The 13,391-nt window shown below is 45.3% G+C and overlaps 1 protein-coding gene across 4 annotated transcripts in view; it reads left to right on the top strand.

The window, feature by feature from the left end:
• Positions 1-13,391, top strand: part of Sec31 (COPII coat complex component secretory 31) — a 208,032-nt gene that overhangs the window by 169,063 nt on the left and 25,578 nt on the right. For 3 of the 4 annotated variants that reach the window (XM_075690145.1, XM_075690118.1, XM_075690126.1), the window contains one exon: positions 13,296-13,337. The exons of the other annotated variant lie outside the window; for it this stretch is intronic. In XM_075690145.1, the coding sequence (XP_075546260.1) occupies positions 13,296-13,337 (42 nt within the window). The remainder of the gene's footprint in view (positions 1-13,295; positions 13,338-13,391) is intronic. 4 annotated transcript variants of the gene reach the window in all.

The raw sequence follows: 13,391 nt of genomic DNA, 5'->3' as shown, positions 1-13,391 counted from the left end.
CTCCACTTGCTTGAATGAAAACATGCAGAGAACCAAAAAAATTAATGCAATGCAGCCGTAGAGATATTAATTTGCATTTAAAAAGTACAAGCAATTAATTGATTTGAAACAGTGGCTAAATTCATATGTGTAGTCGGCACAGCCACAATACCGTGGAGGACTCCTATAGAATAAATGGTCACGGCCTATGATGAAACACAACTGTATTTACATTATTTAGAGTAATTAGATCGAATGCAGTCCACGACAGATGCTGTCTTTTCTTCTACTTTTTCGTCTTCTCCATGCCTCCGAGGCGCTGTCGCATGCCACGCAGTTGGCTTCTTTTTCTCTAGCTCTTCAAAGAAAGGTAAATATTCAGTATCTTCCGCACCCCGGAAAGGCGCGCAGTTAGAGTCTGTTAGAGCGAAGAAAGTTCAATTGGGTACAAAAGCTGGACGGGTCGGCGTATTACAGAGCCGTTTGGAAGCTTCACCGAACAGGTTTTGATAGTTTGATCACGTCCTCGATGTACTTCTTGGATTCGTCCCGTCTTCCATAGTTGTCGTGGGGCATTTTCTTCGTAAAGAAGCACAAGATCACCAGCTTTCAGATTGTTCGAAGCTTGAAGATTGGCATAGTGCACTAAACTAAGAAGATATTCTCTCCTCCATCTTCTCCAAAAGTGCTCCAGTAACTGATTGCGATGAAGCCACTTTCTTGTGACCGTAGAAGATCTTGGCCCTGAAGTATCGACATCTTCGTTGGGTAAGGAAGGCTTGTTAGCCGTTTACCGGTTAAAAAATGAGCTGGAGTTAGTATTTCCATTTCTGCTGGTGACGTTGACAAGTAAGTGAGAGGCCTGGAGTTTACTACTTCCTCTACCTCATACAATTCCGTCATTAATTCTTTTGGCGTAAGCTTTGTCTTGCCAAGGATCTTCCGGAGGCTGGTTTTCACAGTTCTTTTCAATCTCCCCCAGAAGCCGCCCCACCATGCAGCTCTTTCTACGATGAACTTCCATTCTATTCTTTGAGAGCAGTAGTCTTGTAGCTCTCCACTGAACAATACTCTTGCCAGGGAGGCGATTTCCTTTGACGCTTTCTTGAAAGCCTGCCCGTTGTCTGTATATTACGTCAGGCAATCCACGACGCGATACAAATCGACGAAACGTGAGTAGAAAACTTTCTGCTGACAGCCCGGTGGTTAATTCAAGGGGTACTGCTCTTGTGACGACACAAGTAAATAACACAATGTAGCCCTTCGATGTACTGTCTTTCATGTAGAGAGGTCCAGCAAAATCGATTCCAGTCACTTGAAAGGGATCAGATCGGCGTGCTCGTTCACTTGGTAATAGTGCAACTGGTCAGCTGCTGGGCTTTAAACGTGTCTTGATGCAAGCGTTGCATCCTCTGATGACTTTCCTTACCGTTTGTCTTCCGCGGGGTACCCAAAATTTCTCTCTAAGCTCGATAAGGGTACCTTGCAGACCACCGTGGAGTGTACGCTTATGGCAGTCTCTTATGACAAGTTTTGTCAGAATGATGAAGCGGAGGCAACAAAATCGGATGTTTAACTTGTTCCGCTTCCTGTGAAAATTGCAGTCCACTTGCACGCAACCGTCCTTCCCTGCCGAGAAAAGGATGAAGCATTTTCAGATCTGAATTGCGATTCAGCTGTAGTTCCTTTTCAAGCTAATTGATTTCTTCTGCATAAACATCCTGTTGAGCCACCTTGATCCAGCAATATTCAGTGCCGCTAATGTCTTCGGTGTGAGTTGTGGTTGGTCCCTGGTGCAGTTATTTTTGCAGCTTTTGATGAAACGAAATACCCACGCTGTTATTCATAATGCTCTTGTGAGGCTTGAGTAACATTCAAGGTCCAAAATAGGCAACAACTTTCTCGCATGTAAAACTTGTACGACGACTTTTGCCTCCGTTAAGTCTATATCATTACTAAGTAATTCTGCCTCAAGGGTGTGCATGGGCCATGCATTTCCAGTTTCTGTCAAACATGGTGGTCCTTTCCACCACACTGCGTTTGTCTTGAGAAACTGCAGCTGAACTGCACATGTAAGGTAATCCGCAGGATTATCAGTCCCAAGACAATGTCGCCATTGGCTCTTGTCGGAACAGCCTTGAATTTCAGCCACCCTATTCTCGACAAATGGCTTCCATTTCTTCGGAGACCCCTTTATCCAATGCAGTGTGGCCTTGGAATCCGTTCAAAAGAATGTTTCTAAAGTGTACTTCTCAAGGGTAGTCTTCAAAAATTTCGCTAACCTTGCTCCGAGCAAAGCGCCAAGTAGCTCTAGTCTTGGAAAAGTCACTTTCTGCATAGGCGCCACCTGTGACTTCGCCATTATGAGGTGGCTATGAGCACAATTCTCTTGGTCAAGGAATTTCAAATATGCACAAGTTCCATATGCCCTCTGACTTGCATCACAAAATGTATGAAGCTGCATGGAGTGACTTAGGAGCCCAGTCTTGACCCAACGTGGTGTAGTCGTAGAAGTAAGGTGCTGCAGATTTGAGCACCAATTTTGCCACTGTAAAGCAAGGTCCGAAGGCAAATCTGCGTCCCAATCTGCCTGTCTCTGCCACAACTCCTGAAACAATATCTTGGCTTGAATGCTGAAGGGTGCAGTCATTCCGAGCGGGTCAAATATCATTGACACTGCTTGCAGAACACATCTCTTACACGGCTTTTGATCTTTTCCCAAGAAGCATAATGCTAATTTTACGGTTACTGTCATCTTGCCTGTTAGAGGATCCCACAAGGGTCCCAATATCTTGACAGCTCCCGCTGGGGCACTATCTCCTTCAGCCGTGGCAATAAGCTCTCTCAGTAGTTTAGAATTTGATATTTCTTAGTCGCATTCCAGCATCTTCCATCTGCTTCTCTGTATACCTTTTGAGCTGAATCCTGACCATCAGCTCCTATAAGTAGGTCGTCAACGTAGAAAGAAACAGCAAGCAGCTTGGCCGTTTCTTCTGTTTGATCCTTTACTCCCTTCAGGTGGTGTTGGAGTGCGGCGTTGAGTACGAATGGGCTTGCTACTGTTCCAAAAGGCACCCTTGTCATGCACCATTCCTCAATTTTAGGATCAGGTTTTCTCTTAGAGGGTATATCCTTGAACCATAGAAATCTCAACGCATCTCTATCTCATTTTTACGCTAATCTGGAGAAAGGCTTTCTCAATGTCAGCCGTTATAGCAATATGGTTCATACAAACACGTATGAGAAGAGCAACCAAGTTGGCTGGTAGCTTAGGTCCTTTCTCGAGATGGTCATTGAGGGACGATGAATCACGATCGTGAGCGGATGCATCAAAAACTACTCGTACTCGAGTCGTTGTTGACTCGCTTCGCACAACAGCGCGATACGGCATGTAGTAGAGCTTAGAGGGTTGCGCATCAATTTGGCTAGGTACTCTCTTGGTGTGACCCATCTCCATATAGTTCCTGATGGTCGCATAATATTCTATGGCAAACTCTGGATTGTTGTTCATTTTCTTTCCGAGACACATCAGTCGCTTCCGTGGTTGTAATCGGTTATCTTCTAGTTGTCCACAGCTTTCTTTGCACGGAAGGGCTACTTGGTAGCGACCGTTGACGAAGGCAATATCATGTTCAAATTTTTCTAGCACCATATTAGGTTTCATATTTGGAGTGTTGGCGACTGGCACAATCCTGATGCTCTCTAACTCCCAGAACCTCCAAAGAAGATCGTCGATAGAGTTGGTAGATGCACTTACTCGTAATGCGAATGTGTTGAGTGCTGCTTCCAAAGAGGTGTTGAACGAAAGTGGTCCTTGTAACATCCAGCCAAATGCAGAACCCAGCGCCACCAAGTCTGCCTAGCCGTGGTATCGTTTAATTTCTTGGAGATGAATTGCCATAGTTGGTCAGCACCAATTAAAAGGCTAATACCAGGAACAGTAGCCATGCCCGGTAACAAGAGCTTATCTATCTGCAAGAAGGTGTCCGTTGCTTTCAATAGTTCTTACAAAGTCATGCTCGAGTGATACTTGAACAACATCCTTGCAGAAAAACGGTACTTCAATGGCCTGTACCAGGTACTCCCGATTGTCATACTGACTGCGAAGTTTTAGTTCGACAAGGCGATGTTGTATGGTAACCGAGCTTGTCTGTCCAAAAATATTTAGCTGTAAATTAACAGAGCCAAGTTCTTTCAAGCCAAGTGTCTTGGATACATCTGCACGAGTGAACATGCGCTGACTTCTGCTGTCTACAATTCCACGAATGTAGGCCCTTTGCTTTTTTTCAGATGATCCATGCCCGAAATGTCTGCAATAAAACCTCAGCATCCACATACGAACAAGAGCTGATATGAAGACTGTTCACGGTTACGGGACTTTCTTGTTCCGTCTTCTTAGGTTTCCACTTGGGATCGCACATTGAGGAGATGTCTTTCTGTGCTTGTTCCATGCTTGACTTTTCGATAAGTCTTTTGCAAGATGTCCTCCCACGGTGCATCGGCAACGTTGGTTCTCTGTAGCCAATTTCTTCAACTTTTCTTCATTGTTTATGCTACTGTCACAAACTGAAGTTGAGTGCTTTGAAGACCCACACAAGAGTCAGTCCTTATCTCTAACTTTCGAGGAAGGCTGCAGGACAGCTGCTGTTGGTAAGGAGTGCAAATTTCTTCTCTTCACAGATGGTTTAGCTCATTTCTTTCCTTTAAAGTCATGAACTCCACTTCTTTCTCGGCTTTCAACTTCCACGCGAAGAGGTAGGTCAAGAGTTTTTGCAACTCCTCATCGGCTGTCGCTGTGTCGTTGAATCTTGCTGTTGTACAGAGCCTGAACTGTCAATAGCAGACGGTGATGACCTTGAACTGTGTTCTTTTCGGTAATAGCCAATGACAATGTCTGCTGGCAATGCCTTCAACAGAATGTCCATCATCATAGTTGCGTAGCTGGCAGGACTAACATTTACATCTTTCAGGCCTCTGATATGGCACTGTACATAATCCAATAGCCTCCGAAGATTGTATACATCTTCTGAGGAAGCAACTGCTGGTACGTAATGTGCACAGACGGCGTAGCTGCTCCTGCACAATGTGACATTTATTGCCAAAATGACTCATTAGAATTACGATGGCGTCGTCGTAGCACTCGCCTGTCGCTTGTAGGCCAGAAATTGAAGCTGCTGCTGCACTACTCAGAAGATTCTCCAGATATTGAAATTGTTCTCCTTTTGTCAGCTTTTCATTTTCATGCACAGTCGCCTTGAATTGCTCCCAAAAAGCAGGCCAATGACAAAGCTGTCCGTCGAATGTCTGCAACTGTAGGATTGGAAGCTTGATTGATTTGTGCAGGGCGCGATCATCGAGTGCATGTGATGAACCTGCAGCTGTGGAACACTGATTTTGACATAGTAGCCATGTTGGGGGAGCCTTCAGCTCCCCCAACATTTCTCGCATAGCATCATGATAAGTCAACACAGCTTCAAATTCTGTCGCGAACTCGTCCTCAAGGATAGCTTCTTCTATCTCGTGGCGTTAAGCTTGTCCCAAGTCCGCATTATTCATATGTAGTCGTTCGATCAAAGATGAAATCTTTGCACTGTCAGCGTTTTCAATCGCGGCTTTCGCTTCATTGATGAGACGCGTATTCATCCGGCGTCACGGCGTTCGCTTGTCTTTGAGGACTTCGAGGCGGTTCAGCTTGTGTTTCAACAATGTGTGACCTCGCTCACCTTCTCGGATGGACGCTGAGTAGGTGTCTTATCACGGCGAAGGGTAACGGCGGATGGTCCAGTCAGGTCGTACAGTCTGGCTTTAGAAGGAGGTTTCCGCTGTCTTTACGACGTGCTGTCTTTACGATGTGCTGTCTTCACTTTCAAAGTTTCCTATGAGCAGTCCAGGCCTGTAGAGTCCCAGTGAGTACTACCAGCGGGTTTTGGCACCAGATTATAAAATAAATGGTCACAGCCTATGATGAAACACTACTGTATTTACATTATTTACAGTAATTAGATCGAATGGAGTTCATGACGGATGCTGTCTTTCCTTCTACTTTTTTGTCTTCTCCGTGTGTCCGCGCTGTCGTGTGCTGTGCAGTTGGCTTCTTTTTCTCTAGCTCTTCGAAGAAAGGTAAATATTCAATAACTCCTTCCTGGGCAAAAATGGTGTTCACATACTTGCTTGTGTGGTATTGTTCCAAGCTGCTCTTTTACGCAAAAGGAACAAATAAGTTGTCGAACATGCTTCAAACAGTGCAGAGGGAATGCGGTAAACATGCAGGAATTCTAATTAAGAAAATGACTGCACCTACAAATTTCAACAAGCGCACCATGTACAAGTGGATGTTACAAGAGAGATCTGGAGATAACACCACCATCCTGGATGACATGCTGGCCGAGTGCTTCTTCTGTACCCTCCACTTCTGCCATCTCTGCAACCCTCCTTCTCCTCTGTATCTCGAAATATGTCAAAGAACGCTCACCTTTTTGTGTTACAGTGAATATGGAACGAAATTTCTATCACTGCTATCACAACAGCTGATCTCATTGGGCACTTGCAGTCTTATGCCATCTTCGGCTGGTCGTTTCCGAGTGCTCTCGAGCGCTCTCGTGAGCGGCGTTGTCTTCGGCTGGTTGAAAGAGCGTGGGCGCCCTGCGTTCAGCTGGTTCTTTTCAATTGCTCTCCTCCATCTTCGAGCGCTCTGAGGCGCTCCGAGCCCTGTCGTCGGAGCGGTCGTCGAGATTGAAACGTCATCGTAGTGCCGCGTCGCTGCTGTTGGCGACGGCTCACCGTTAACTAGGCAACCTAGGCCACTGCATGCTGGCATCTCGACGAACGCTCGTTCCACCCGGCGCGTCCGCCGGTTTTCTTGGCAGCACAGGGAGCTTTGGATAGGCGAAACATCGGACGGTGGCAGTAGTCACGTGGTTTTGCATCCGCCATTTCCTCCTCCGAGAGCGAGTCGCACGTTCAGCTTGCGCGCTTGTCCTCTATCTCTGAGCTCGGGGAACGCCAGATCTACCCGACTTTGCTTCGGGGGATGGAGGGGGAGTCGAAGATACCATTAGTAGATGCTCCTGCTGCCTGCGCTGCAGCGCTCGCCGCTAGCAGATGACAGGGCACCTTTAAGATGGGTTCGCCCACCTGATTGGTCAAAGAAGCCTGTAGCTTCCACAGTACTGCACGGAACTACTAAAACAGAGTACATATAGGCGTGAAACCTCTCCACCTGTAGCTTTGCCTTCATAGCCAGAAAAGGTTGTCTGCCATTATAGTTAGTGTACATGAAGGTTGGACAGAACATGTCTATTGTACAGGAAGTTGCCTTCTGCCACCTTCTGGGATGTTTCATATTTCAAGGTCAAATTGCTTGCCCTTTATTCTGACAGTGGTGTGTGAAGGAGGGAGTTGACAACCTGTGGCTGTCATTGTCAGTCTTGACTTCACCAAGCAGTAAGTTAAGTGTGGGATAGAGCATGGTTTTATAAAATTCGTGCATCAAAGACATTTAGTCACCATGCCACTGCAAAATCGGAGCGCTAGACACAGCAGACATGTGAATAGGTAGTGCATCTCGAGAGTGCAATTCTCAAATATACCGTATTTACTCGAATCTAGGCCAGCTGCAGTTCTAAGCCGACCCCCGAATGTCCGAAGCCAGAAAAAAAAAAAAAATTACCTCGAATGTAGGCCGAACAAAAAATTGAGGACAGCGTTAACAAAAACAACATTTATTTAATATGAACATGCTGAGCTCACTCTACGTCATCATTGCTGCTAGCCTTGTACGCTTGTGGACACGCGCAACCTCGTGTCCATGTCCCCACGCATGCAAAAACTGCAGCAAAGCTTGTACATGTCGAAATCCAGCACAATCTCGGCGAACAGCTCCTCTCTGTTGTCGCATGCTTATCTTCCTTATCAATGTTATCTCCTCGTTGCGGCACATGCAAAAAGTGTCTCCCTTTGCTCCCTCCAATGACGGACGTTTTTCTCATTGATGCTGAAGTCCTGCCCGGCTTGAATGTTTGACTATGCCTCTGCGGCTAGCACAATTTTCGTTTGAACAATAACGCCATGCCGCACGCCAATACAACACAGGTCAAAATGGGGACGTCGCTTGTGTACTTAAGCTGGCTACTGGCACGGCTAGTAGCAGCTGCAATACTGACTTTTGTAGATGGCACTAGCTATGCACCATATTTATCATTTTCAATTACAAACTGGTGCACTTTTTAAAATACTGTAATAAGCCGACCCTAGAGTTTGGTATATGATTATTTGAAGAAAAAAAAAAACTATTGGCCTAGATTCAAATAGATATGGTGGATAAGTAGAAGTCGATTATCTATCTCTTAAGAAAATAAATAAATAAATAAAATGGAAGGCATTATTTCTGTATATTAAATTTTTCTCCCATCCTATTTTGACCCCTGATAGGCTATTTTGAGTGCAGGGACAGTGAGTATAACAAACTTCCATAGTGAACACTCGCCACGAAGCAGTTGGTTGTAAACTGGCTCAACATTAATTTTTCAACTCCACTTACAGTTCGCTGCTTTTTGCATATACAGTACAGTTGAACCTCAATACTATAACGTACCTGCCAAGGCTCCTGAATCGTTAGTAAGCTTTGCTAATTCCAATTTGGTCTCCAATTTTAAAAATGTTGCATTAAGTTTTATGAAAAATCAATTCTGTTGGTGAAAATAGTTTAAATAGTTAAAAGGTGGGGCAGTGCAATGTTAAAGAAAAGTGCCGTCAAAAAATAAATTGTGATGGTACCAGCGCCACCCTCTTGTAGTAATACAAGGTGCCATATAAAGCAGAGTGTGCAATACTCAGCTACTGAAACGTGAGAATTGGCTGACATGTAAACTTCTGCTTTTTGCACCAACTGTGAGTGCTGGGGACACAGAGCTGACGCATTGTGGTAGACTGTGAAAGTGAGTGCCTTTGTGACACATTGTGACTTCATTTGGCCCGGTAGTGTTTACCCAACACTCACTGGTGGCAAAAAAAAAAGAAGGAAAGAAAAGAAAAACACAGGCCACCAAGCAATCCAATTATCGCATTTGAATCGCTGAGCTCCGTACTATGCTTGCATCTAGGTAGTTTCTCAGAACAGTTCCTTGGGCTGAATTGGCAAAGGTAACTTGAAGAAGTAACTAAGGAATTGAAAAAGATAACTGTGAACTGAAAACACGGTGGCTGCTTTTCGGTATCTCGTGTTGTAATTTTGCTGCTGCTTGTGTGCTGTGCCTAAAGATGCACTCTATTCCCCCTGCCCCCACCTCATGTTTGCAGGATGTTTCACAAATTTTCATCTTTGCAGGATGGTAACTATGCTATAATGAACATTGATATAGTTAAATTCTTTATATGAAGAGCATTCTTCAATTTGTGATTTTAGTACCACTGAACACCCTGGATTTTTTGCCACAATTTAGGGAAGTAACTTTGTTTTGCAGTTTCAATTAAGCAATGTTCAAGCGCATTGCATGCATGTACCTGGAACCTCTGTGGCAAGCAAAAGAGAAGAAACATAGCCCCACGTTGGATGCATCATTTCTAGGCTTGTGCAAATATGTGATATTTTCAAATATTCTATCGAATATTATGCTACTCAATGTTCACTTCGGCAGAGAAGTTTGCCATAAAGGTAGTTTCACGGCAGCATGACCTGCGCTGCTGTGAAACCACACCTCGAGGTGAAATTTGTGCGGCCAGAAGTCTTCCTGAGAGCTGTACCGCCACTGTGAATACATCTGCATCAATGCGGCACTAAATTGTAACATTGGTGGCCGCCATCCGGTGAAACAGCGCTGGTTAGTCCTAACAGCCAAGTCAGGCACGGCGGCAGACAGCAAAGTGTTGCGTGAATTTTCCCGCTCATCGGTGATCGGGCCCTAGTTCATATGGGTCGGCTAGGCTAGACTGAGGACCGCAGAAGCGGTGAGCATGCCTACAAAGGTTGTCTGTGTGCCTACAGTATGGAATGGGGTAAGGTCGCTTATAGACTGAAAGCATCAAGCTGAAGTTACGGGACACAGCATGAACTGCCAGCATCACACAGTCAAGGTTGCACTTCACGGAAACGATGCACAATTGGCGGGCGCAAAACGCTTACGCGTCCTCCACCACCACAAAAATTTAAGGAGACTGAATCACAAAAGCATGAACTTGTAAACAAATTTTGTGCTGCTGGAGTTGTAATAAAGGTTGAACTTCCATTTTTGTATGAAATTATCTGAATAAGGAGCACTTTGAAAATAAATTGACTCCAGAGATGAACCTGTTTCCTGTTCTGTAAGTAAAGAACCAACTTCTTTTCTAGATTTGTCAACAGTTTGCTCTCCTGTCAAGGTTTAATACGAATAGTTCACAACTATATTCGGACTATTCGCTTCAAAATTATCTGACACTAATTACTACAGTAGAACCTCGAACCTCGTACGATTTCCTGGCACCAGCACTCACGATCGAGAACAAAGAAAATGACCCAATAAAGTTACGCTTCATTTTTGCTGGTTGATACGTTCCCAGAAAACATAGTCTTTCAGCAGTAACGTTCAGTATGTTGCCAAATCGCATATGTTGCCAAACTGCGATTCTATGATATGTTTTCGGCACACTAGTTCCCATGTAAACAAGAAGATGCGTGAGGCGTGCGCAATCATGAACAGTAGCCACTTGCTGCAGCAGCTTCCTGCAGTACTTCCCTGCCTATGTCACATGAAAATGCCGGCGCTCATTCAGTTTCCTTTTCAGTACCAGCAAATCTCCTTGTGGGTTGTCATGTGCTGTATTCACAGCTATTGCCATCAATCCTATTGCAATAAGCATCTTCACCTATCTGTGTTGCAGCACGCATGGTATAGTGCCATTGGAAGCGCACTTAATGCTTTTAAAAGTTGGTAATCCAAACGCACTGCCATTCCCTGCTGCAGGCGGCGTGAAGTTTCGCTCTGCTGGCATTGTACTCTGGCAAAGCCCTCCAGCTCAGTTTCACTTAGGAAGCATTATGCAATAGAAAAACGACTACGCGCATCTGAGGACGCTCGGGCCTCACCAGCTTGATGCGTGTCGGTGTCTCGTGTTGCAACACTTCACATTACATAGATGTCAACCAGAGTTGAATCTTCCAATCTTTTTAGTGATTTTAGAGTTCGTTTGCGCTCAGACGCTGGCTACCAGCACAGTAAAATAGGTGAACCAGCAGGCACGGACGCCTGATGTGGTGACCACTGTGTCGGACAGGCTGTCTCACACCTGTGGCGCTCGTGCTAAGTCAGTCGTGGCAAATCATAGCTTGCAACCTTAGTAGAGAGCCCGGGCCACTTATATTTAAAATCTAGAAGGCCTTAGCAACCGCGGTTGAATGCAAGTGGGTGAAAGGCCACCGGTGACAATGGCTGACTCAGCATCAGCGCCGCAGGAGCGAGAAAGTCTGTCCGACGTATTCAGAGGCAAAGTTCTGACTGGTGTTGCTGATGTCACGGGATGCGGTAGTGCTGCACTTATCGTAACAAGTTGGCGGATGGGCGTAATTATATTTATTAAATCGTGTTTTTTACTCCTTATAACAATGTGTCACTATTTTACATTATTGGCTGCACCTCCAGGACACCAAAGCGGCAACGGGGACACCAATGCTAGAACCCGGACCGGTCCATGGGTTGGGGCTTGCTGGGGCCTGCGCATGCCAAGGGTGTGTAAGATTGGCTACCAAGGGTGTAAGATGAGCCAATTTTTTATGCGAGCGCCCCCTGGCACACTTCGGCGACTGCGGCCCCAGCCCACGGGCCACCCTGCTTCCAGCTTTGATGCCCCCGCTACTCCTTGGGTGCCCCGGAGATCTTGTGCCGCCTGCTTTATTATAACCTCAAATGCTCTCGTGAGGCCTCCGTTTGGCGGTTACATGTGCCCTCCTAGAGCAGTGCTTGCAAAAAATCGCATCTATCGTCGCGGCAAAAAAAGTGATCCGCGACTTATACAACACCAGTCAGAACCTTGCCCCTTCAGACACAGCGATCACCAAATGGGGTGTCCGTGCCTACTGGCTCACCGCGCAGGCAGCCAGCAGCAGAGCTTAAACTCGACCACACTCCACAATGCCGGCTTGTCTAGGAGACAAACGCATACAAGATGTGCTAAGAAACATCCTCCGTAGTGCCTAGGCAGAGTCATATATTCAAGGAGCAAAAGCCCCCACATTTTCTCTCTCGCGTCCGCTTTTATTCGCGCCTGCGCACAAACAGCTGGCGATCCTTCAAATGAATGTCTCGTCAGAAGAGCCAACTATAGAAGGGAGCTCACGAGCACCTCAGAAAGGATGGGAGCAACATGCATTATTACTACGTAGTCAAGCTACATCTGCATTATCAGAGATGACATTATCATGATTTTGACTGTGTAAATCACCACAAAACAAAATAGCAGCCGAATGTGGTGGGCCATAATGATGACGATGATGACAAATGTGTATGCACAGCATTATGTGATGGTGGTCGCTAGCAGTAGGTGTGATGTGCGCGGAAGCTGTGTTCTCTGCAGGATCGCTATCGCATATACCCATGCTTTGGATCCGATGAGTATTGGTTAAGTTTCTTGCGGGATTATATTCACAAATGCTAATTACCAAGACAACATCCACCAGGACTGTTGTAGAAATTCGTGAAGCAATTTTTCCTGCTGAAACATGAAAACACTTAACGAAATTGTTAGGCTGCTAAGCCCGAGGGCACAGGATCAAATCTTGGCCACGGCAGCCACATTTCAATGGGGGTGAAATACAAAAACACCCATGTATTGTGCATTGGGTGCGCATGCCCCAGGTAGTGAAAATTAATCTGGAGGCCCCCACTACGGCATGGCTCATAGTCACGTCATGGTTTTGGCACCTAAAAAACACCCAGAATTTAAGTTTTTTTACCTTAACGAAATTTGTTATTTAATGTAAGATTTTTGCTGCATATACGGCGTCGTTATGTCGAGGTTTAACTGTACTAATTTTTATAGTTTCTTGCGTTGCGAATTGTGTTTTTTATGCTATGTGAAACTGCCTTGTTTTCCACTTGAATTATGTTCTCTTGTTTCTCCTCAGTGCTCATTGTAGTTTTCCGAGCCATCTAATACTGTAAAGGTTGTAAACTGAGAGAAGTTCAATATTGATTTCGTTTGACTTTTTTTGTTTGTTCTTTTGTATTGAATGTAAGAGTACAATGGTGCAATATCATTGGGCTTTTGTGCATCTGGTGGTGGTTTCTGACCTTTGGCTGGTCTATTTATGTTTTTCTCTTTGTTTGGTTTCTCTGACGGTGAAGGATGTTCCTCCTCACCTTTCAATCCTCAATCCACTTGCCGCTGTAAGTAAACCTCATTGTCCGCAACTGAGGACTTGAATGTTAGTGGCTGTAGTG

The sequence above is a fragment of the Dermacentor variabilis genome, chromosome 1, assembly GCF_050947875.1.
Source record: "Dermacentor variabilis isolate Ectoservices chromosome 1, ASM5094787v1, whole genome shotgun sequence".
NCBI classification, from domain to species: Eukaryota; Metazoa; Arthropoda; class Arachnida; order Ixodida; family Ixodidae; genus Dermacentor; species Dermacentor variabilis.
Note: the sequence above shows the minus strand (reverse complement) of the source record. Positions and strands in the feature narration are given on the sequence as shown.